Source organism: Patagioenas fasciata, chromosome Z (assembly GCF_037038585.1).
Source record: "Patagioenas fasciata isolate bPatFas1 chromosome Z, bPatFas1.hap1, whole genome shotgun sequence".
NCBI lineage: Eukaryota > Metazoa > Chordata > Aves > Columbiformes > Columbidae > Patagioenas > Patagioenas fasciata.
In genome coordinates, this window is record NC_092560.1 from 51,483,514 (window position 1) to 51,509,548 (window position 26,035).

A 26,035-nucleotide genomic window follows, 5' to 3' on the forward strand; every position below is an offset into this window, starting at 1 on the left:
TTCATGCCTGTACCCAATATTCAATAAGACACAGTAACTACACATTTTAGGTTTTTTTGGAAACTGAGAGATCTGCCTTTAGCTCTTTCTGGGAAGGTAGAAGGGAGATGACGTGGGCAACACATTTAACTGTCATTATGCGTGTTAGATCCTGGTAGAAACAGAAGCATTTTCCTTGTTTGAAATATTCCAGTATTCTTGAAAAATAACATTTTTACATTTGTCTTATAATTAGACTGAATATAAATGATATGAATGTAAAAAAAAAGTAAAAGTTTTAACTAGAAATACATGAAAAATTTGAAAGTTAGTGTAATCGGTGATCTGAAATCCCAGTTGACAAAGTCAGATTTTTAAAGAATTCATTAATTTATTTAAAGATTTTTAAAATGAAAAAAAAAATGGCATTAATAGTACGTATTCCCAACTACTTATATGGTTGTACTTTCATTTGTCTTAAATATTAGTTATTTTTTCCAATGACTAGCCTGCAGTACTCTTAAAAATGCGAAGAATGATCCAACATAAAGCAAAAGAAATACTATTTTAAAGTAAAGTATTTTCTTCGCTTAGAAAAACAACCTGCAAGCATATACTTGCTTATTTGTATATCATGCAACACTTGCTCCTTATTTTTATGCCTAGTGAAGTTTTTTTTTATGCAATTGCTAAAAAATTCATTAAGAGTTATGCATGTGCATGCTCTTTCTTAGCTGATGAGCTTTACATAATGAAATGAAAATGCATTGTACTGCAGTTTTTATATTTGTGACTTTTAATTACAGGTAAGTGGATTTCCAATAATATCCCCAACAGGAAAATAGAAGAGATGTTACAGTATAGTAGTGTAATACAGATTGTTAAAATATCCTGGTTTCAAGATGAAAGATAAGATGCTGTCTTCAGCTTTTATTAGATTGTATATGTTAATTATTTTATAGTTCAGCTGCTTGTAGTGGTAATGCTTGTCTTCATATGTGGTCAAAAATATTTTTGAAAATGCTTGGAAAAATGTAATTTTTTTCTGGTCCAGAAATAACCAGAAATTGTGAAATTATTCCATCAGCCACTGTGAATGTAGATAATTTGCTCATTAAAAAAAAAAAAAAAGTTGTGAGGTATAAAAAACCCCAAAGTTGTATTTTGGTTTGTTTGTTTTTTAAATCAACTTCCATGTTAACCTCCCTCAGGGTTTACAGTTGGCTCAGTTTGTGTTACGAGCATGTAAAGCTTTTATGTGGAATATAAGTGTTCTTAAGTAAGCGCTGTTTTTGTTTTGCCCAGAGTGTTGGACCTTCTGTTTTCAAGTGATTGGATTACCCATAGGAGTTTTGAAGGAAATAGTCTTTCAAGGATCTGTCAAGACTCAAAAGTCTCCTGTGGCTAAAACATGTAAACCAAAAAAATAAGGGTATAGGAAGTACTTCTTACTAGTAGTTCACTCCAGACGTTCATCAGGCTGCTGGCTCTTTTTGTACCATCTCCAGTATTATTAACAGGAGAAAGCTATTTCAGAAGTTCCCCTGTAAGTTAGTTTTGTGGGCCCTTGGTAGCTGAAGGGAATAAGGAAAGATAAAACAATAAGGCACCTATTTGCATTTGTGATGTTCATATTTGTTCATCCTTGCAACTCCTCTGGCCCAAGAGGCTGATGCATTAACTCAGTGACAGAGATGTCTAATCTGCAGATAAGCTCTTTTAGCCTGTAAATTTGCTTTCTTGGAGCCTGTTTGCTACTGCTCTTGTGTCAACCAAAGACTCAAATTATGAGGCAACATGTATTCCCCTTAGTTAAGAGGTATTTACATGAGATCTTTTATGATTAGCTACCTGGTTTCATTATTGCTCAATGCAAAACAAACAAAAAAGCACTCAACTAAATAAAAAAACTGAGAAGTTTTTTCTATATTCTTCTTCCCCACCTGTTTGGTTTTTCTTTTTTGTTTGTGGTTTTTTTTTTTTTTTTAACAAAAAAGAAGACTGCTGTGGGGTGGGGTGGGACTGAAGTGTATTCTGTGATTCTTTTGGGTGATGTCATAGTCTTCAAACATGAACTGGAAAAGAGAGATTTTGAAATGCTTAAGAAAAAAGTGATTTTATGTTTTTTTCAGTGTTTAGTTAAATAGATGTTGAAAGTTCTGGGGACTTCAGAAGGCAGTTTAAAAAAATCTGCTCCCTAAAAACTAATCTTCATGTATTAAATCTATTTACTTGGCAATAAAAATGAATTTTACAATCACGTAGGAAATAGATTCAAATCCATTTTGTCTCTTAATGTAAGGACAGTGAAGGCCACCATGTTGTGTCAAATCTCTAAACGTGATTTCCCCATCCCCACCACTTCAGAAGTGTTCTGGAGAGACAGAACATTAACTTATTGGTCAGGGACAGTGACAGTTGGTGTCATTGCTCCTCTGCTAACAGGCTGCATTGGAATAGAATTCATCTACCAAGAACCAGAATGATTTCATATTATCAGATGGTGATGTGAGCCTCTTTTTAAGTAAGCCATTACTTTTTCCGTGTTTGTGAAGTTGATACTTCTCAACAAGAAATAAGGGATCTGAAACAAGGCTAGCTTGTTCATTCATTTTGATGTAACTGTATTAAGATATTTCTGATACTTTGGATAAGCTGTTTCCTAGAGTACTGTAATCATCAAGAATAAAATTCAAATAAATCTCTTGTAGACACTTGTTATGCTGAAAAAAATCATGTTGGGAGAAGTGAGGGAGCCCCTCAAGTCCTAGGACTTAGAATAGGATATTATTACAAATAATAAGTCCTTTCCTGTTTGGTAATGGATATATTGGATTGTATTAGTTAAAATGGGATATATTTGCTGGAGAAATATAGGGTCAGGACAAATGGATTTATCAGAATTGTTCTGTTTAGAAGAAAGTATAGACCTTGTCTGGAAGCAAAGGCGGAGTTGATACTTGGAGTACAAATGCAAGCTTAGGTATTTGCACTATATATTCTGAAAGACAAGACGCTTAGATTATCTTAAAAACCAAGCATAGTCAGTATTCATTAGTACTTATTTAAGTTTTGCAGTGCTTTTGCTTGAGCAACAATATTTGTCATCTTGATTGCAGGAAGAAAGCTTCTGATGCAGTTAGGGGTGTACTCTACTATTTTATGCTATTTGTAATGGGGGGTTTTCCCCATCTGGAATTCTAGTTATGTATTATTTTTACGTATTGGACCATTAACATTCTCTATGTTTATTTGCCACAGAAATATTAAGATAAAATTCTGAAAACTTACAATGAGGAAGATACATTCTATTACAAGTCCGTTTATTAAAAGCAGTAGGGAGGTGGAGCAGATAATTTAGAGCAACATACTGTGTTTTCTTCCTCCGTAGATGATGGAGAGAAACAGCAAAAACGTTATAGGCTTTCATCAAAAACCTCTTCAAAAGAGAGTTCTCAGTCGCCTGCATTGCCTTTGGTAGATCAAGAATCTCCATCTTCCAAAGAAAGATTTATTCCCCCTGAGCTTAGCATCTGGGATTATTTTATTGCAAAGGTAATTTTTTGCAATTATGACAGTTAACTATCCTCTCTAACTTCTGGAATGGTAATTTTTTTCTTCTTAGCCTTTATTACAGGTATAAATTTAGATGTGTGATAAAAGTTGCCTGTTTTTATTACTCATATTTAGCTTTTTCTAAAATGCTACCTATAGATATTTTTGAAACAGCTTTCTTAAGTACTGTTCTTCTGAAATTAGTTAGTTTTCAGATATTGGTGTGAACAAACGTTGCTTTTTACAGTTGCGGAGTGCAAATATATAGGTAATTATGGATCAGCTGTTTAGATGAAAAAGGAAACGTGAAAAGCTTTTTATCTTCTATTTCAAATGAGAGAAATGAGCTTGTATGCTTACTAGAAGTCAAATTAGCTTGCTTTGTGTCAAGTCTGCTGTAGCAGATCTTTCTTTGTAGAAAGTTACATAATTATACAACAAGGTGGATTTGTGTGGTACATTTCTACAACAAATATTAACCCTATCAGCAAAATAAATGTAAACGGTATTTTGGGAGCAAGCACAAACCAGAAAGTGCAAATACTGAATAATACGGTGGGGCACTGATGGTGGGCTTGTCACTGAACGCTGTTGGCAGAGGTTAGGATTTTCTTGTTCTTTAGTCCTCTGAGCCTTTGAAAGATAGTGAAGGTGTTAAATTATGCAAGGCTTATGGACAGTTACCCTTTTCCTAAGGTACAAACTCCAGATGTTACTTAATTATGTAAGGTGGTATGCCTGCTTTTTAATAAAAAGCATTAAATACTATAATGTTGCACTTTTAAACAACTATTTAAAAGTAGATGTTGGCTTGAAGATACTTAAGGAATATTGTGTAAATTTTTAGCCTCTTCTTCCATCGCAAAGTAGAGTGGAATATGATTCAGAAGAGAGTCAGGAAAGTGATGAAGATGATGAAGATATTGATGGAAATGTGTTTGCATCAAATTCACACAATCAAGAGCATTCTAATTCAAATTCATACAGGTATGTAACTCTTTAGAATGCAAGATGTTCTGCAATTGCTACTCTTGCATTTCTGTCATTTTGATAAAATACACCAATTACTTGATACTTCATGACAGTGTATTACCTAGACTTAATAGTTAATTTTTCACAATGATTATTTTAGTAATGGTATAGTGACTTTGGAATTCAAAGTATATATAATATTCTAAAATATTGTTTATAGTTCAGCAGTTTATAATGCCAAATTAAAGCTCTAAATTTAAATCCTAATTGTGAATAAATTAGAATTTTATTTTCTTATTAGTAAATTACTCATTTACTCACTCATAGTGCTTTCTTATTAGTTGGTCACTGATGAGATTGGCAATGGTTCAGCTGGTACTTCACAATTTGAAGATTTTCTACCCATTGGCTGGACATGATCTTTCAGGTAATAAGCAGCAGAGTCGTCTTTTCATTCTTAACAACCATACTTAAAATCAGCGTGTTGAATAGTATCTATGTTGTAGCTTTATTTTTTTTGTTGTTGAAAAGTTATAATTTTTCCATGATCTGGCAATAATTATTCTGCTACAGTGGATCATACTAGTGTATTTATGAAATAACATGGTGGGTGGGTAAGATGAGTGTGTGAGAAGGAATGCTCAGTGGCTAGCAGAAGTCTGCATACTTGGTTTTTTCTTTGCCTCTTAGTTGTAGAAGAATGTTTACAATACTAGTTCCTTGGTGGAAACCCCATAGTTGTTTTGTAATTAAAGTTACATCTTTCCTACTCTTTGTTTTATAGAAATCATAGAATGGTTTGAGTTGGAAGGGACCTTTAAAGATCATATAGTTCAACCCCCTGTCATGGGCAGGGATATGTTTCACTAGACCAGGTTGCTCAAAGCCCCATCCAGTCTGACCTTGAACACTTCAGGCATCAAGCATCTACAACCTCTCTGGGCACCCTGTTCTGCTCTCTTTAAAACCATTATTTCTTGTCCCGTCACAGCGGACTCTGGTAGAAAGATTTTCTCCATCTCTTTTGTAAGTTCCCTTCAAGTATTTAAGGGCTGGAATAAGCTTCCCTTGGAGTTCCTCTTCTGCAGACTGAACAACCCCAGCTCTCTCAGCTCGTCCTAGTGGAAGAGGTGTTCCAGCCCTCTGATCATTTTTTGTGGCTTCATCTGGACCTGCTGTAACAGCTCTGTGTCTGTCTTGTACTGGTCACCCCAGAGCTGAACACAGTACTCCAGAGGGGGTCTCACCAGAGCAGAGGGGCAGAGTCACCTCCTTTAACCTGCTTGCCATGCTTCTTTTGATGCAGCTGGCTTTTTGGGGTGCATGTGCGCATTGCCAGGTCATCTCCAATTTTTCATCCACTGGTACCCCCAAGGCCTCCTCCACCAGGCTGCTCTCAATCCCATCATCCCGCAGCCTGTATTGATACTGGTGATTGCCCCAACACAGGTGCAGGACATTGTGCTCAGCCTTGCTGAACTGCATGACATTCAAATGGGCCTGGTCCTCAAGCCTGTCAAGGTCCCTCTGGGTGGCATTCCATCCCTCTAGCGAATCAGCTGCACCACTGAGCTTGGTGTGATCTGCAGACTTGCTGAGAACGTGCTCACTGCCACTGTCTGTGTCATTATCAAAGATAACAGACAGTACCAATCCCAATACGGACCCTTGAGAGACACTGCTTATTACTGATCTCCTATTGGACATGGAGGTTTTGACTGCAACTCTTTGAATGCAGTCATTTCCTCCGGTTCCTTATTCACTGGACATTGCATCCATCAGATCCGTATCTCCAATTTAGAGGTAAAGATGTTATCTGAGACCATGTCAAAGGCCTTACAGATGTCAGAAGTAGAGGACAGCAGTTGCTCTTCCCTTGCACACCACAGCAGTCAGTCTGTTATAGAATGCCACCTTATCAGTCAGTCAACATTTGCCTTTTGTGAAGGTGTGTTGGCTTTCCCTTGTCACCTGCCTGTCATCCAAATGCCTTGACATAGCTTCCAGGTAGGATCTGTTCCATGATACTTAATTTCTGTCAGAGTTGGAGAGGTCTGTTCCTCTAGTGATAGCACAAATCAGTTCACCTTTTTATACTTGTAAATACCAAGGTAAGGTTCAAATAAAACTTACTTCTGGAGATACTTGAAATATACTTCAACTTTCAGCTGTGGAATTATCTTTGTCAATATTGTAATGGAGAAGTAAGGTTTTTTAATTATTGTTCACTTGTCTTTCTAGAGCTTCCAGTTAGCTCCCCAATATGCCATGCAGTTCTGAAAACACTACAGCGCTGGGAGCAAGTTCTCCTCCGACGTCTTGTGCTATATGGGGGTCCACCTCAGCATTATATTTCAGTTCATGCTTCTGAAGATGCTCTAGCTGCTGGTCCAGCATTGCTTCGCCATAAAACTTTACTTGAGCCTACAAACACTCCGTTCAGGTGAGTCTGATTTCTATAAGCACCTACTGTCATATCTTTGATGCACATTAAGCATTATGTTGTTAGTGCATATGATACACCATAATTTCGATAACTATGTAATGCAAGTTTCTAGATTTGCTTGAATCCACTGTGAAATTGTGAGTTCACATTAGAATTAATGCATCTCTGGTCCAAAGCAAGATCAGGAAACAGAATCGGTTTTTTTAAGCTCTTTTATTGAAGCTTAGCGTACTAATTTAGAGTGTGTCTGTAGAAAAACTATGGTTGACATTAAAATAAAGAATAACAAATTTTCCCTGAGAAATAATTAAGGATGAGTGACAATGAATTAAATAATTGCCCCACTTTCTTATCAGTATCTTTTCCTAAAATCAGAGAAAAAATATTTAATATTTATGATAATTGCATGGTTGTGACTCCACATAATTGCATGTTCAGCCAGAAAAGTGTGCACAGTTTCTTGAATTGTCACTTTTTAAATAGATTTCTGCTTTTTTAGTCTATCATCTGTGGTTGCAGAATCAAGAGAACCTGTCTTTTTTTTGTAAAATACCTCATGTTTGTCACACTTAATTTCAGTATCTTGAGTTTATTAAAAAGGAAGAGATTAACATGTATCTGCTGTCTGGCATTACTTCCAAATCATGTTTTAAAGTGATTCAGTGTTTGATGGTTTTTGGCCTGCCATAAGCAGCTATGTTTGTCTTTTACAAGTTTTTCATGAGCATATGGTTTCTAGGGATAAGCATAAATATTGAAGTCTGATCCAATTGTACAATCCTTCCAATTTTGTTACTGAAAAGTCATGGTTGTTTCAGAGATGTTACACAGTTGATGATGTGTTCCTAGCAGGAAGTGTTACTCATTCATTGTCCGTGGGATAGAAGCACTCATAGCAATAAACAGAAATTATCCATGTTGTAAAGAATGAGGTGGACAAATAAATAATCTGTATGATGACCTTATTGTTGTGTAATGTCTTAAAGAGATTTTTTTCACGTGTCCCAAGATCTGAGGTGAAAATGCTGTATGTTCTCTTCCTTCTTCCTTTTGCACCTTCTCTCACATGTAGGTTTGTCAGGAAGATGGTATCAGGATGCTTCCAAATAAATCTAGTACAGTGTTTATAGAGCTGTAGTTTTGCCTCTGTGTTTCTTCTGACTATGATTTTCTTAGAATGTAAGGTATTGTAGTCACTTGTAAGTGTGAGCATGATGTAGATATTTGTTTTAACTTTATTTTGTAGATCTAACAGTCATATTGCACTATCTGTGAAGAGACTGTGGCAGTACTTGGTTAAGCAGGAAGAAGTCCAGGAAACCTTTATCAGAAATATTTTTACAAAGAAGCGATGCCTAAATGAGGTTGGTGTGGTATATAAAATGCATAAAATGTTGCAGGTCTATCTGTGAGCTTTTACTTAACTTATTTGTCTGGCTTGTTTACTTTCTAGAGCATGAGTGGATAATACACTTGGCTATGACTCTAAATCTACAGTATTTAATATTAAAAATCTTTGGCAATTTTGTCATTCAAAACAAAAATAGTCAGTCTTTGTAAGTTGACAACTAACACCATTTAGCTACAGTCAGCCTTACAGTCAGTGTAAGAGCTGCCTCAGAAGAATTACAAACTTTAAAATTTCAAAGGTTAAAACCAGTAACCTAATTGAAGTGCTAAAAGTTCAAGTTTTTTGATACTGTAGCCATCCTGGGCTTATTCACTGGTTTCTGTCATGTTATGATTCAATTTTAATAAGACAAATGGCCATAGAACACTTAACATTTCTGACCGTGATAACTTAACCTAGTGGCTAGCTGGATTCCAGGTTCTGGATACAGTTAAAAGTTGTGGTTCTGCGGTGGAGTTTTGTTTTTTCTCCCTCTTTAATTGTTGCTTTTGTTTCTTACCCTATTCCCTATAATTCAAAAGAATCACTTGTATGATAAAAAAAATTGAAGAGTAGCAAAAACATAGGAGAAAGAAGCACATCAGGACAAATGGAGAAGGGTATTCATAACTAGTAAAAACGATGGCAGTGAAGAGTTCTGTATGAGCTAATCTTTGTCCTGTCATGACTAGAATATTAGCTTGAGTATTTGTGGCTAATTGTATTCACTACAGACTGCAGTCAAAAGGAATTTTTCTTTTGTGATATCCTTTGAAGATACATGTTCTCTGATGTGTTACGTTAATGCAGCAATGTTGCTGTGCTGTATGGAAGGTATTTTGGAATATTGTAGACATGCTTCATGTGTTTCCAAGTAGGATCATTGACAGCCTTGCACAGCATGGGTGTGTTGTCTTCAGTTTGTATCCTCTTATTACAGGTAAAATGTGAGTGGAGATAACGTGGTTTTTGTTTTTGTGTTTTTTTTTTTTTTAAATTTACTTTTTGGATGAACAAGATGCTGTTGCAGTATGGAATAGGTACATCAGTGTCTTCAGTACTCCATATAGACTTTTGAATTTAATAATTACGGTTACCACATAAAATACATGTGTGTGTGTAAACATACTGTTGTGTTTCAGTTGTTCTGCATTGGGGTAAACAAGAAATTAAGGATTTCCTGTAAACCTTGTGTGTTATGTCTATCTCTGTTCTTTTTTCTGTGGTGGTTCTTTGCTTGGTGAAGTCATTAGAGGAGCACAATGAAACCATGAAAAATTCTGTGGTGGAGGAGCCCATCATCAATAAGGTACACACTAGTAATGCTCAAGTTAATTAGATCTTGCATTATTATGAAATATTTACTTTTTGAAATTGTGCTGATCTCCCTTAAAAGAAATCTTTGACATAAGCAAGTAAACTTAAATTCAGATTTGCAGGAATTTGAGTTAAACTAGTCTTGTTATAGAGCCTATCTGAAACTAAACATATGTTAGAAAGCTGGATTAAACAAGTAGGTAAAAACAATATGTATTATTGAAGTCCAGAGCTATGCCAAGTGAAGAGCTGAGGTTCACATTTGCCCACATGACAAAAGTTCAACAGTACTACGAGAACATGAGCTTTTACCAGAATGAGGTGGCTAGAATAGTCACCTACAAGTGAAGGTGGTTAACTGAAATTACAGCAGTTTGTTAGCATGATCTAGTTTACTACCAAAAATTTTCACTGAGTCTTAGTTTTAAGATGACAATGAACCCATGTAACAACTTTATAGGAACTCACTTTAAAGATTAGTATGAGAGACTGAAAAGTTAATACTATTCCTAGAAATGCAAACAAATACTGCATTCTTCAGGCTTTCTTTTACGGAACTAGTGGGAAGACAGAAATGAGAACACTCTGATGTCCTTGGGCTACCTTGTTATTAATTATGTGATAAAGCAGTATTATTAAGTAGGTAACTGGAACCGACTGGGGAAAAATGAGCAGTATTATTAAGTAGGTAACTGGAACCGACTGGGGAAAAATGAGCAGTATTATTAAGTAGGTAACTGGAACCGACTGGGGAAAAATGTCTTAGGGTTTGCTCACTACACAACACAGATCATGTTTTTGTATCTGTTGTCACTGCAGTTTCGTGCAGGTTTACATACATCAGAATCCTGGAGGATCAATTTTGTTTTCATCTTAAAGGTATTCTTCTTCATGGTGTATAACAGCTACAGGCATTTTTTTCAGACTCTGAAACATACTGTTTGCACTTCTTTGACGGCACCATGTTACTGTTTTTTGGCTCAAATATCCTTTGATCTTTTGAAGACCAGAGAATTAAGAAATTGAAGGGAAGGGCTGGGAAATGGTAGTTCTGGAATAATTCTTTGTGTTTTGAAGAAAATACATGATTTTACATTTGTAATTCAGGTTTGAATTTTTATGTCACCATTTGTTTGGCAATGCCTTTTTTTCCACTGTAAAATTATTTTGTAAGTACAACAGACTGGAGTCTGTAATCTTTCAGTTTTACTACTTGCAATGCTGAGGTCTTTATTTTTGAACAGGCGTAGTACAGTGCTGGTAGAGATGCAGTTTAGAATTTTATTGTGTGCTGACATATACCTGCATGGATTTCTAAAACATAAAATGTAGACGAGATACAAATACATAATTATGTCATATTAAGAGAGGGCAAGGGGAAAAAGTGATAGTAAATTGTTCGTGGTACTGGTATGTGCAGGATTCCAGATTTATTTAGTGGTAAAGAATGGTTAATAGATAAGTTGCAAAATTCAGATTTGTTTTCCTGACAGAGGTCTTGTCTGCACGCTTTTTTGGACTATTTCATTAGTTTCAGTTGCAAAAAGTGTTTGCTAAAAGTATGAAATGACTTAGTAATCTTTTTAAGAAAAAAAACATAAAGACTCAGTTTTTTATTATCAATACCCCCAAGTGTGGATGTAAGCTTGCTGGTTTTCAGCCTCCCTGAAAAACTGGAGAATGAACACAGTACTGTGACTTCTGTGCCAGATTGTTTTCTGTGGTGCTGTGGTAATCCCATCGTGGCAGTGGGAAGCTAGAGTATTGCACCTGACACACATTTACCATAATTCTTGCACGTTATATTTTTCATATTTTCTTAGAATTGAGAAAAAATATATGAAATTCCTATGATCTAGTGTCTGGTCTCTACTTCCAGTAAAAAGTGCTCCTGCATAGAAGTTTGCATTAAAATATGCTTTACTTTCTGCATACAGGTAGAAACAGATTTGGGATACCCAGGAGGCAAGGCAAGAATAATCCATAAAGAGTCTGACATCATTACTGCTTTTGCAGTCAATAAGGTGAGTATAAAGGAGGTATTGTACTTCCACCTGATCAAAGATGGTAGTCCCATAGTGAATGGGTGAGATATCCTTTGTCAGTGATCCTGCTACAGCATAAACTCTTAGTGCTCCATTCTCTAAAACACTTCATAATTATCTTTTCATAATTAAACAGTTGTCCTACAAATGGTCTTTTTTTTTTTTCTTTTCTGTTGTGCAATAGATTGAGGGAAGGGAGAGTTGCTTTCCACTTCAAGCTTTTGTGTAGGTGTATTTTTCCTTCTCTGTCAAAGACAACCAGGAAGTAATCTTTTCTTCTCCTGTTTAACTACTTAAGCCTTAAGAAGTGGAGGTGGGGAAGCTTGGTTGCAAGCAGTGTAGTGTAGTTGTCTTCTGTTAAGCATCTGAGGAAAGCAAGGAGAAGCTAGAGCTGCTTGAGAGAGGTGTGTGATGCTATCCCAGATGCAAATTAACTTTTAAAAGGGAAACATCAAGTTTAGACAGTTTAAGTATCTAGATTTGTAGGCATTAGTATTTGGGTTTTGTAAATTAAATGTATGGGTTTGTAAACAACTGTACCATAATCAGATAAAGTTTTTAAAAAGACCTTTTTGAGTTTTTCTTTTATATCTGCCTTTGTGTGTGTTATTTTTTTTTTCAGGCAAATCGGAACTGCATTGCAATAGCATCAAGTCACGACATTCAAGAATTAGATGTTTCTGCGATTTTAGCTACACAAATCTATACCTGGGTTGATGATGATGTGGAAATAGAAAATAAAGGGTATACTTTCTATGTTTCCAATATCACAGCTTGACTATGTATAAATCAGTGTAACAAAGCACAGTATTTAATGTTTTTTGTTTGGAGTCTAACTTATAATGTTGTTTCATTTATAGGGTCGATGATTTCTTAGTTATACATGCTCGTGATGATCTGGTAAATGTTCAGGGAACCACTCCTTATACTCATAGTAATCCCGGCACACCTATCAATATGCCTTGGCTTGGTAGTACACAAACTGGCAGGGGTGCATCTGTGGTAAGTCACTTGTAAGAGATTAGCCGTATGTACTCTTTTTACTTCTCTTCTTCTGTCTGTTCAGTATTACTACTTATATTTTACAATTACTGTATAATTAAATGTAGTTTTTCTTTGTAATCAAGGCAAGCTGGGTTTTTATTATTGTTCAATTAACAGGTAAAAATACTGCACAGAACTTAAGATAGACCAGCTAAGCAAACAAAGTTTTGTTCAAACCATATATGCTTTCTATAGTTCAGATACATTGTTGAAAAATAACAAATCAGGGTTCAGGTAAGGAGTTGCAGCTTAAATTGTTCTTGAATGACTTAAAAACAAATGTTGTATCTAAATAGGATATATTCAAGAGATTTCAGAGTAGAAATTCATAAAGATTGGGTAGAAATATTTGTGTGAAATACAGAGCTATCTTTTATTTGAAGCATAATCTTAAGTTTTGTTTTGAGTTCCAGACCATTCCAGCTTTTATTTAAAAGTAAATACCAACTTTGCTCTAGCACAATGTATAATACCATTGTAGTGCACTGCATATTAGTATGAGCCTTTATTATAGAAAAGACAGCAAATGAATTTTATAGACAGGACAGAGGCTTCAAATGAAACTCTAGAAACAGAGCAACTTAAATGTGGGGATGGAAAAAAGAGATGCTTGGTTTCATAAGAAAAATGAGGAAAGCAATACTGCAGAAATACTACCAGCAACAAATATCATGCATAGTTGGAACTATACATCGCACTGATGTATAACCGTTTATCTCCAAAAGCTGTTGTCAGCTCTGTCTTCTTTGAAGTGCTGCACAGTTTGCCATAGCTCTGCTTAGTAGCATTATTAAATATCTCACTTATGATCATGTTTTAGAGGAGATAATCAGTTTTGCTGTGTGGCATTTCTGAAATACACTAGAGTGAGGGACACCCCATAAAGTGTGACTGCGTCCACATGAGCAAATTGGTCCTTCTGATCATATAGGTGACACCTGCATAAGGGTAGCTCTTATTTTTAGAAATAGCTTCTGTGTCTGGAGTGAAGCTTGGCCCTGAGCAAAAAGCTGTTAGCTCAGACTTAATTTGGATCAAATGATAATTCTTGTCTGGCCATTGACATACTTACTTTAGTTCCTATGCAGCATATATGCTCTCTAATAAAGCTGATATGTTAAGTGGGAGATGCTTATTTGGAGTGACTTATCTGGGCTGAAATTGTCATACAAGATACTTGTGTCTCAGCCTGTCGGCGCATAGGTATGGAGTTTTCACGGATAACGGAATGCATTAAGTCTTGTGACTTGGCTGCGCTTTGTGGCATTTAACAGCTGAAATCAAGTCCATAAGTGGCAGCAGAATGAGAATATCATATGTTAATCTATATTGTAGTTGATTTTTGAAAATATTTGATGATTAGGAGAAGCAGATAAGAGATGAGTGTTATAAGAATGAAAATGTTATCCACACATAGAAGTGGCTATGATGCCAGTACCTATACTTCTCCCTTCTATTTAGGAACTACTGATCCTAGTTGCCAGTTTTGCAGCTCTGATATCGCAATCAGGTCTCTTCTGCAAGTATAGTTCGAATTACTTTGCCACTTTCTCTTCTCACTATCTATGTATAGAATTTGTGTTTTGTGTCTTTCTCAACAATTACATGATCTATTAATGTAGACTCTTTTTACATTACTTTCTATTTTATATGTAGTAAAACTTTCTTACCTTAAGATATATGGCTATGCTTGTGTTGAATGCATTTGCTGTTAAACTTTGGACCTAAATTTTGTTTGGCATACTATTTAACTGTGGTTGAGAACCAACCACAGCATGCAATGACACTTGCCCATGAGGTAGGGGAGACAAAGGTACTGAATGAAGGATAAAGTAAATGAAGGAAGATATAGGGATTCTTGAGAGAATATAGTGTTACTGGAGGAAACTCGGCTTCACCCAAAACCTTTCTGTTGCTACTATTTGTCACTTTTTTCCTTTGGATACTACTTTTGATCCTTGCTTCCATCTTGGCTTTTCCATCATTTGCAGCCCATTTGGTAGATATAGTCCACTGTTCTTTACTATTACTGGCTTTTCAGTGTTATTGTCTCTGATTCACTTCTGTCAGTAAGGGAAGCTGTTGAACGTATGATACTTGGTCAGCTGACAACATTTTATCAGCTCAAAGTTGGGTTTTTTTGTTGTTGTTAATTTTCTTCAGTGTTCCCTGATATGCAGTTCATGAAAGGTAAGTAATGAGGCTCACCACCAGGTCCTTTATACTGTGTGTTTACACAGTTCTTACAGGAGGTGTTTCTAAGAGAGCTCTGAGTTAGATAGTACATACTGTCAGCTTTGAAACTCAGGTAATGTTCAACAGCTTGTCTTCCAAACCAGTATGAGTAATACCAATATTCACCAGTTTAATAACTGGTGGTGCAGATTTTAAGCATTTTTATTCTTCATTCTTACTGTATCTTAGGCCTAAAGCACCCAGCTCTCCAACAAACCAATCAGTGTTCTTCCCATCAGTTATTTCAAAGTTATTTCATTTCTGTAAGCGTGCATTTTTCCAAAGTGTAATCCAGTAGGGGTCAGAAGATGATGATGCATGCTTATCTGTTGAATGAAAGCCTATGATTTCCATTGACTTCTGGCTGCAAGTTAGTGGTTATAAAACTCAACGCAACCCTCCATTTTGGTGAAGAAATAGAATGACCATGAATAATTCTTCTTTCACTTACACATAGAGAAATGGTAACTTTAGAGAGCAAAGTATTGCATTTATTTACTGATTGATGTATGCACTGATGTTTGAAGAATATCCTTCTCTGTTGTCTTAAATCTTATAGTGTCTAAATTGTTTTTTTCACAAATATTTTACCAAAACTTTCAGGTTTTTTTTCCTTGTCATTTAAAGTACTTACAGAAAAAAAGGAAAAGAAGTATTTGAGAAAATCTTATTTTTTATCTTCAGTAAAGTATTTTGAAATCCACTTGGGTAACCAAGGGTCATAAGGCTTTCTTTTTGACAAATAGTAAAGCTTTGAGAATTGAGAGATCTAAATCTGCTTCCAAAATGTAGTCAAGAGAATTGCAATTACTCCCCTAATCCAAACCCCAGGGAATTTTAGCAAGAAAATAGATTTCCCATCCAACTGTTTTTCCTCCTTTTTGTTTGCAAACTGAAAATTTGAATAACACTTTGTTTCAACTCTTTGGATCATATTTAGTAATATGAATTACAAATTTTACTTGCTTCCTATGTTCTTCCACCTCCCACCTTGATATGATTGGAGGCCAGGTGAGAATAGTGTGCTTAAAATACTGCGTTTGCTATCTGCTGTTTTGGTGACAAAGCAGTGGCAAAATGCTGATCAAAATTAAAGCAGTTGAAAGTCACAGCTGGATTTTTGATGATCCAAAAGTTCTCTTCCAACCTAAAAGATTGTATGAAAGTAGTTCTGTGCCAGCTTGCTACTGATGTATAGTAAGTGGTCAGCACTGAAAGTGAGTGCTCTGGCAACAAACTTTCATTTGTTATCATTTGAAGTTAACACCTGGTGCAGATATAAACTTAGGCCCTCTTTGCTCTCAAATGTTCTGGTAAATAATCTGTGGATGAACACACCTAATTAAAAAAATTTCTGAGCGGAGAGAGTCTTCAAAGCAGCCAGATAGTTTTCAGGGGAACTAACAGGAAGTAAAAAAAGGAAAACTTAACTTTCACATATGTTAATGGAAAGAAAAGAAGGGAAGAGACATGAAAGTAATATGCAGCTGCACTTTGTTGAAAAATCCCTACCGTTTCTTTGCAATTGTGTTATTGTGGGTTGGATTTAGGATTCAATTAGATTGAGGCCTTATCTTAATTGTGTGATGTCTCCAGTCTTCTTCATGTGTTGAACTCTTCAGTTAGGGATTAATCAACTAAGAAAAAGCATTTTTGATACTGTAACTTACTCCAAGCAAAATCTGGAACAGAAGTGCTACTGAAAATCAATTGGATCTGTATTTGCAAAATTAGAAATGCATTTGAGGATTTTTTTATTATTATTATTTACCCATTGCTAGGTATATTGCTTATTCTGGATGGCCACAAATAATCACTTCTCAATCAATGACAATAAATTAACTAGACTTGAAAATAAATATATTCCTTCCTATTTTTTACTTCTGTTAAAGTTTGTTTACCTCTTTCTTTACATGCTTCTGCCTCTCTCTTGCTTATCTTACTATATTCAGGAATTTTCCAATAAATTTAATGGAATCAGAAAGGAATTGGCAAGAAAAGAGGTAAGACTGCAGTCTAAGGAATGTTTGTATTTGGATCCATAAAACTCTGAAGCAAAAAGTTGTTAATTACCTACATGTATAAAGCTGCAAAAGTGTTAACATCTACAGTAGTCTTGGAAGAAACTGACCTCTATGTGAATTTCTAAGCCTAGTGATTGCTTTCAGTAGGAATTTTGATAGGAAATGACTCTCTGCGGTCACTAATTGTTCTAGTTTAATAAGTTTTTTGTTGAGTTGTATTGTTTGATTCTTTCCTATTTTTTTGTATATTGAACAGATGCTTAAGAAGGCTATTAATAATGTCAGAAGAATGGCTTCTCATCCAACATTGCCATATTGTAAGTTCAGTTTATTAAAAAAAGGAAGTTATCTAAAGAATATATCTACTTATTGCCTCTGTTTCTTAGTATGCTGCTATTCTGTACTATGACAGCAATTTATTATATGTTTGAAAAGTTGTTTATAAGCCCTATTTTACTGAAACTATTTTTTCATTTAAAAAATACTGGGTGATATAAAATAGTCTTTAGAAACAGTGATACAAAAAGTGCTGTATTTCTGTTTTATTTCTGACTTGGATGAAAGATGGTAAGAAAAAGATACGTTATTATCTCCAAGTAAATAGCTTCATATTTCAGTACCATCTAAACACAATTATTAATTATTTAATGACTTAGTAGCGTTCAATAAGGTTTGCAGACCATGGGATTAAGTTTTTGTGGTACCCACTACTCCATGCCAGGTACTATGGTGCATATTGTGGCACCAGTTATTTTGAGGATGTTGTGAGCTGGTGTGAGATTTCTTAAAATTTTGGGAAGCAACATTCCTTAACTGCTACACGACCTGGGAATCACAGAATGTTTGGGGTTGAAAGGGACCTCTGGAGATCATTAGTCCAACCCCCAAAAGATGTCATGTAAATATTTTCTGTTGCAGACCTGACAGGCGCTCAGGACGGTAGTGTAAGAATGTTTGAATGGGGTCATGCACAGCAAATCACATGTTTTCGGTCTGGTGGCAACTCAAGGGTAACTCGAATGAGATTCAATTACCAAGGAAATAAGGTAACTGACAGAATGCTTCTGTACTTGCCCTCTTCTCTCTGTCCCCCTGCAAATGATTGTAAATTAGCAGAAACATCACATTCTTCAAATCTAAGGTAGTTTCACTGAATTGTGGATAATTTTTCTGTAATACATACATGTGTATTTACAATTAATATAACTTTTTTTTTCAGTTTGGAATTGTTGATGCTGATGGATATATAAGTTTATATCAAACAAACTGGAAATGTTGTCCACTTACCGGCAGTTCACCTAAACCATATTTGGTAAGCTGAAATCTAAATTTGCTTTCATAAACATTTGTTATGCTCTCTTATTTCCTTCCCCCTTTAGAGTAGTTAGGATAGGGCACGGATTGTGCTGCTAACCAGTGTTAATGAAGATTTAATAATAGATTGTTGCCATCGTGTGATCTGTGTGACAGACAGGTTCTTAAATCCAAATCATGCTTACTAACGTAGAGAGTAGAAAATGCAATGTTAGATCTGAAATAACTTTAATGTACTTTGAGACTTGTCAATAACTGTCAATTGTTAATTAATTGTTAATAACACAGGACTAGAAAGTATACTTCTATGAAATTTAAAGACTATCCGAAGGCATACGCATACTCTTCTTTTACATCATCTGTTCTTTAAATTGATTTTGAAATAGCTTGCCTTCTTGAGGATGTTTAAAATTTCATGCTTACGTAAAATCCATTTCTTTTTTAAATAATAATTTCTAAACTGCAATTTTTCAGACCTGGCAGTGTCATAACAAAACAGCCAATGACTTTGTTTTCATCAGTTCATCATCTTTGATAGCCACAGCAGGGTTGTCTTCTGACAACAGGTAAGAACTGCTGTGATAATGCATAAAAATGAAGTGTTGCTGTTTTCTCTCCTTCCTTGGCTACACATCTGCTTTTTTTTTTTTTTCTCCTTAAGCAGCTTAAGACCAATGTGAATACTCATGCTCTTTCTTTATTTGTGGGATGGGGAAAGAAGCAATGTAGGCAGCTAAATTCCATATGCCTGTTAAAGGGGGTTCCACAGGGAAGTACAGATCCTCTGTTCATGCTTCGCATGAGGAGGGGAGGTGGAGACAGATGTGCTGAGCTCTTCTCGCTGGGATCCTGTGACAGGACATGTGGGAGTGGTTCAGAGCTGTATCAGGAGAGGTTTAGACTAAACATCAGGAAGCATTTCTTTATCAAGAGGGTGGTCAAATGCTGAAATAGGCTTCCTGGAGAGGTGATCAGTGCCTGAAGCCTGTCAGTGTTTAAAGAGGCATTTGGAAAGTGCCTTTAATAACTATTTAACCTTTGTGTCAGCCTTGAAGTGGTCAGGCCATTGGACTGATAGGTCTTTTCCAAGTGAACTATTCTGTTCTACTCATATGAACCTGTCTTAAATTATTTTTATGGACACAAGGAGTTGTGCATAGTTCTTCATTTCACATGTATTTTCTTAAGTAAGTTTTGATCAAGAAGGAGCAAACTCTGCTAACATTCAGGTGAATTCAACTACAAAAGATTGTAATCTCAATATGAATCATTTGAGAATAACCAGTCATGGAATAATTGTACATGGTGTGTCCTTGCATTATATGTATAGTTATGGAAGTAACTTGGGGTCTGCTCAAAAGTAATAATTGGAAGTCTGTTTACAGTGCCTTTATGCCTGAAACAATCTTTTTAAGGTTCACATGACTTTTCAAGTGTGCAAAATACTATAGAACACTTCTCACTGAATTAAAACTTTTTTTCTACAGAAATATTTGTCTTTGGGATACTTTGGTTTCACCTACAAATAGCTTGGTGCATGGTAAGTAAAAAACAACCAGCAAAGTATTTAATCACAGTAAAAAATGTGTATGTCTATCTTTATGAAATAGTTATGTGGGAGGTGATTTTAATATTAGCTGTAAAGCATCTTTCCCTATCCTGTTTGAGTGTACCAGCAGGAAAATAAAAACAGATTCTTGAGAAATTATTTAGTGTTACATGTTAATGACTGGCTTCATGGACATGAGCACCTTCCTTTGCATACCTTGTCTCTTTGCACTGGAAGTACAAACACTGACAGCCTGACATCTGTAATTTCTGTTCATTTTTAAAAGATTCTGAGCAACTCCTGCTTGTAGTGACTAGAATGTTGAGAAAACTATAGCTTATGCCAATGTCTTATGCCAAATGCTGTGGAATATTTTAAATGCTTTCTGTGTGTGCATGTGTAGATATCTACATACAGTATTACAAAAATGCTTTAGAAGGATTATTCCTTTAAGTACAAGTTTTGAGCTGTAATAAATTAATAGGGTTTCATTAACTTCGTTACTAATATTTTGTGGCAGTGGTAAAGAAATACATTTCAATGTCTGGAATCCAGAAATAAGCTCAGAGGGAGAGCTGTGAACTTTGAAGTATGGTGAATACTTAATTGTATGTGTGAGATGTGTGGAGTTTCTAAATGTAAATTTAGAGAACCCTTTGAACTACAAGTACAATAAACTGCATGCCATGTGTTAGGATTCATAGAGTCTAGTCTCAAACATACTGAGCTTTGTCCTGATAATTGTCATCTCCATTCACTTCCTCCACTCATTTTGGGGAGCAGACATTTCCAAATAAACATGGAAATCAGCAAATTAGAAGTAAAATAATCACTGGAAAATTGCAAGATATTTGGGCAAGGAATTTAGGAGGACACTTCTTATGGGAAACATATGCCTTAAAATAACAAGCATTAGAGCATTTGAAAGGATCTATTTCTGGTCAATGCTTAATAGAAGGGTAGAAAAAGGATATACATTGTTTTTTATACAGATTGTAGCTGCTTGTTTGAAAATACTGCAACTTCAAGATGTCTGATGTGAACCTAGGCTTGCATATATATGATACTACAGTAAATGAAGTGGTTGTGGTCAGTTGGATTACAGCATCAAAGTCACTGTTGCTACAATCTTGAACCGTTAGAGGTTGATGGAAAATAAAAGTTAGTACCGTGTGTTTATTTAAATTACTTTGCTTTGTCTTTCAGCTTTTATCTGCCATGATAGTGGAGCAACTGTGCTAGCATATGCTCCGAAACATCAGCTGTTAATATCTGGAGGCAGAAAAGGCTTTACCTGTATAATTGATCTTCGCCAAAAACAGCAGCAACAGTTACTCCAGAGTCATGATTCTCCAGTCAAAGCAATTGCTGTTGATCCTACAGAAGAGTATTTTGTCACAGGATCTGCTGAAGGCAACATAAAGGTATTAAGGAGCGGGAGGGAGCAGAGAGATAAAGATGTGTAAATTCAAAAAGAATCTTGCATAGGTGTGAAATAATCAGATATAAGTTCTGCATTAGTTCAGTACTCTTTCACATTTACTAATGTAATTATGAAACATTAATCTTACCTTGCAGTCTTTTATTTAGTTAGTCCTACCTTCGTCCCTGTATATTTCCTTATTACAGAAAATGAATATTCTATAACTGTGTCATTAGATTTCTACATTTCTTTTACAGTTAGTATCAGAAAAATGAATGCAAAATGTAGACCAATTTCTCCAAGACTCATTCCTGGTGAATTTTAAGGTCATGCTAATTACCCTTTGGAGGATTGATGTTTTGATGCTTTTTCAGGTATGGAGTATGTCAACATTTAATCTTCTCCACACTTTCATCAATGAGCATGCTCGACAGTCTCTCTTCAGAAACATTGGGACAGGAGTCATGCAAATTGAGACAGGACCAGCAAATCACATATTCTCCTGTGGTGCTGATGGAACAGTGAAGATGAGAATCTTGCCTGATAGATTCAGCCCTTTAAATGATATGTTAAAAAATGATGTGAAATTTATGATCTAATATTTTTCTCAAAACCATGTATAGCATTCCCCTACTACCATCCCTGAAAATATTTTTGGTTTTTTTCCTGGAACTAGCCAACAAAGCAGATACACAATGATAGCTCATGCTACAGAGATGTTCTTCCCTCCCGTATTTATTACCTGGAGCTTTTAGTTCATGATGCAGTGATGCCTTAAAGATTAACAAAGTCCTTCCAATTTTGATTGTTGCCTAAAAAAAAAGCTATACATGACTCCAAATTATGTACTTATTATATTATTAAGATGTTGGTGAAGTTGTTTACTTTTCCTTTTGAGGTAGTTACACTCCCACCTGGAGTGTACCATCTGGGCCTGGCCTCTGCTTGTATTCAACACCTGGCCGCCTTCTAAAAGCAGGTCTGTCCAGATGGAAACCTTAGATAATGTTACTCTTTTGTTGTGGCAACCATAACTGTAAAAGTAAAAATCTATACCTATGTGTAGAAGAGAAACAAAACCTATATGAGTAAATACTCCTGGCAATGCAAGCTTTCATATAATGAGCCACTATCTGTCTCCATTCCTGGAATCCAGGCTGTTTACCTCTCTAACTTGCATGATGTCCTTCCTCTGATCTAGGGTATAAGAAACTGAAGATGTTCTGTAACTTATGTTCTATAGCTTGAATCACTGCCATCAGGATGGCAGGCTTACCTTTAAAAAATAAATATATTTTTAAGCCTGAACACTCCCTTTACAAAAATATGTAAATATTAATGGATATCTTCCTAGTAAAATAGTAGAGATTGTGTGAAGCTTTAGTCTTGATCCAAAAGATAGAGGAAGATACTGCTTTAGGATATGGCACTAGAATTTCTTCAAAGAATATTTATTTACATGTCTGTAGAGGAAAAAAAGATAATTTATTTTTACATTTTTTTCCAGCAAGACTTTTATTTAGCCCAAAGATACTCTGTTAATTCTTAGCACTTACATTCTTGTTTGTCTGCTTTTCCTAAGGACTTTAAAAAAGGAAAAAGAAAAAAGTTCAACAGCAAAGTACTTAAATACTGTCAGCCTTTGTACTGTATGTTTACATCTAGTCTAAAGTGAAAGAAAAAAAAAATTGGAAATGATAGATGGATTTTTTTTTTTGCCAAAATACTAAACTGCATAACTTCAATGTTTGACCAAATTATTAATGCACAGAACCTTGATTTTTTTTTTTTTTTTTGTCAGCTAAAAACTGTTTCTGTAAGTATTTTGGTTTACTCTTTCTGACTTGAGAGCTTGACTGAGGTTTAATTTGTAAATCAGTTGTGAGGCTGGATTACTTGAATGCCAATGGTGTACTTTTTGCTAAAAGATATTTTGTGAAATATAGCACCAAAATATTAACTGTAAAATAAACTTGTCAAATTAGGAACTTATGGGGATAAATAAAGCATAGCAGAGATGAAGGGCTTTTAAAACGAACTTTGTAACATTCTCAGGATGCTTTTATCTTAAGAATATAGAATAGTTTAAAAAGATTTTGTAAAATGTATTAAGGTCATTTTAAATGTGTTCGCAAGTTGCAGTGCAAACACTATGGAGGTTTTTATGCACATAACCTGAATTTTCAAATTGTGCAATAAAAAGAATGTGAATATTTTGCCATGAAGAAAACACGTGACAGCATTTCAAACCGGTACAGCTGTTCAGTGATTCAATTGTAATTGTTCTTCCACAACACTTATAGGTTGAAATCAAAATTTATATTGAAACAGTTTAAGTACAGTGATGGACCAGAAAAGTGACTAAAAGTGACAGCACCTTATAAAACTGACTTGCCCAATGCGTATGTCATATCTGCTCAGTGGCTGAGTTTATAATATTCCTTATGAAAGAAGGAAAACAATGGAGTTAACAGTACCACACTCATTGAGAACCAACTGAAACCTGACTTTGTAGCTGCTTATGTACATGTATCAGTTTTATGCACCCACTGAACTAACAAAGTTACATTCACAAAAGGAAAATGTGCAAAAATCATGGCAACATTATATAATTATGTCCTTAATGTTTTGTCCTTAAATATTGATATCTCATTAGCTTTAATATTTCAAGCTCAGTTTATTGTACCGGCAATCATGAAGAGCTGTCCTACTGTCTGCGGACTGAGCAGATTTTATATGTTATTTGCCAAGACATAAAATGTTATCATTTTTCTGAGTAGTGCTGCACTTTGAATAATCCTGGCAAATTTATGCTTATACCAGAAAAGTACTGACTGTGAGCAGGCATTTTCAATAATGTTTATAGTTACCATAAGCTACTCACAAAACTAAATTACGTAAAATCAGTGTATTTGCCACACCTTCATAATCTTCCCAATAAATCCTGCAGAAAATGAACCTTCTGGAATTCCATGTTGCTGCTACTTCATTTACAAATCAGTTGTTTGCTTGTATAATGTTTGCTGATGTCTAACAATTATTCTAAGTGAAATTATCAGTAGTTTTCTTGTAATGATGGAGTCAAAATCAGTTAACTTCTGTTGTATCTGAATCTTGTAAAGGGACACTCTCAACTTTAAATCTAGTCATTGAGGAAGAACTGAACTCAAAACTCTGCTAGCCATTGCCCTTAAGACTTTCACTGACTCTTGTCCTCCTGTAGTTAAAGCTTACTCCCTGTTGCTATGCAAGTTATTCAACAGAATAGTGGATAACCAGAGTTCTGTGCTTGAAGTAGCCATGTGCACAAACTTAACTTAAAATATGCATTTACCAGTGCTTAATTGACAGTAGTTCCATGCCCAGACAAAACTCAGCTTGTAGTTGATAATGTCCCTTTTATAATAGACTAGCAGCTGTGACATGTTTTTCTATGTAGCAATACGTAATGCAATCAAAGTGTCATTCTTGTGTTGCTAATTGATTCAGTTACCTCAAACAGATCCAAGTTCTTTACTAGTACTTCAGTAACTTGTGGGAGTTAAAACTCTGGCCATCTGGGTACTTAAGCTGGCTTGCTGTGTGACTTAACCAGAACAACATTCTCATCTGACAGATCATGTTGGAGGATGTTTATGGAGAAAGTTGAAGAGTGGAATAGATGCAGATTTTGTACCACACTGCTGTGGCACAAGCACATGTTCTACTACCTTTTAGGAACCTTGTGACCCATTACAGGAAATAAGCTGTTGAGAGGTACCACTTCCTTCCTCTTTAAGAGCACCTAGTGTTAGATTAGTTGCAAGAGGTGTGAGACAAGCAACAGAAGTAAGCTTGGAGACAAGATGTTCTCCAAGGTAGTTTTTTTCAAATGTTTATTTTTACTAAAAATAGCAATGGCAGGTTCAGCACACTGATCAAACTACTTTATGTAAAATAAAGATACTGATTTACCAAGTTTCTCGGTGTTTCTTATTCCTCTATATTTCGAGGTGTAAGTTCTGTGTAGTTTTGATCTCTCTTCTGCCTCTTTTTTTATTTTTGGCTTAGAGTTTCATGCCTCAGCTTTTTTTTTGTTTTGTTTTCCACCCCGTTTCCCATTTAATTCAGTGCATAACTATCAGTTGTAATAAGCTCCAAGTCATTTATCAGCGGAATAAGGCTGATGTCATTTTCTTCCACAACTATAATAACTTTAACTCCTTGTCTGTTTCATTTGCATTGGAAAGCCTGTGAACGTCTTGCAGAACTCCACATTTTTAATTTTGTCACCTCTAGAAGAGGTCCAAAGGTGAGTGTCTATGCTGTAGTTAATACTAGGTAGCAAGCTGCTGCCAAAATTAAAAGTACTTTGACATACAGCTCAGTAGAACGAAAGAATTTTATTTGGGGTTTGCCCTTGCAAATATTGTAACTATCGTAACTTCTCCTTTGGTCACAAAGCAAGGAAAGAAGCGAAGAAAATATGTACCCAAGATCTAACACCGAGACTGATTTCCTTCGCGGGCGGCTTGAACCTCCTCTTCTCCAACTGGTACTTTCCCCCGTTGCGCCCCGAGAGGAGGCGATCTGACCGCGCTGCCTCCCGCTGCGCGCCTCTGCTGCCGCCCGGGTTTCCCGTGGCCGTACTGGGCCGCTGGCCCAGGTGAGAGCTGGTGCTGAGTTGTGAGTGGGACTAAGGCCGCGGGGGGCGGCCCGGCCTTCCCCCCCCTCTTCCTCCCTGGGACGGGCGGCGGCGCCGG

General features: G+C 35.7%; 1 protein-coding gene across 6 annotated transcripts in view; it reads left to right on the plus strand.

Moving 5' to 3' along the window:
* Positions 1-25,253, plus strand: part of DMXL1 (Dmx like 1) — a 79,494-nt gene extending 54,241 nt beyond the window's left edge. For 4 of the 6 annotated variants that reach the window (XM_071802602.1, XM_071802606.1, XM_071802603.1 and 1 more), the window contains 17 exons: positions 3,371-3,534; positions 4,382-4,521; positions 4,848-4,933; positions 6,748-6,949; positions 8,199-8,316; positions 9,589-9,651; positions 11,597-11,683; positions 12,327-12,448; positions 12,565-12,706; positions 16,936-16,986; positions 17,264-17,324; positions 17,926-18,053; positions 18,227-18,319; positions 18,796-18,887; positions 19,809-19,861; positions 21,077-21,294; positions 21,668-25,253. In XM_071802602.1, coding sequence (XP_071658703.1) covers positions 3,371-3,534; positions 4,382-4,521; positions 4,848-4,933; positions 6,748-6,949; positions 8,199-8,316; positions 9,589-9,651; positions 11,597-11,683; positions 12,327-12,448; positions 12,565-12,706; positions 16,936-16,986; positions 17,264-17,324; positions 17,926-18,053; positions 18,227-18,319; positions 18,796-18,887; positions 19,809-19,861; positions 21,077-21,294; positions 21,668-21,892 — 2,045 coding nt within the window. In that variant the 3' untranslated portion in view covers positions 21,893-25,253. The remainder of the gene's footprint in view (positions 1-3,370; positions 3,535-4,381; positions 4,522-4,847; positions 4,934-6,747; positions 6,950-8,198; positions 8,317-9,588; positions 9,652-11,596; positions 11,684-12,326; positions 12,449-12,564; positions 12,707-16,935; positions 16,987-17,263; positions 17,325-17,925; positions 18,054-18,226; positions 18,320-18,795; positions 18,888-19,808; positions 19,862-21,076; positions 21,295-21,667) is intronic. The other 2 variants (XM_071802605.1, XM_065860136.2) reach the window with 1 other exon arrangement.
* The last annotated feature ends 782 nt before the right edge of the window (positions 25,254-26,035 follow it).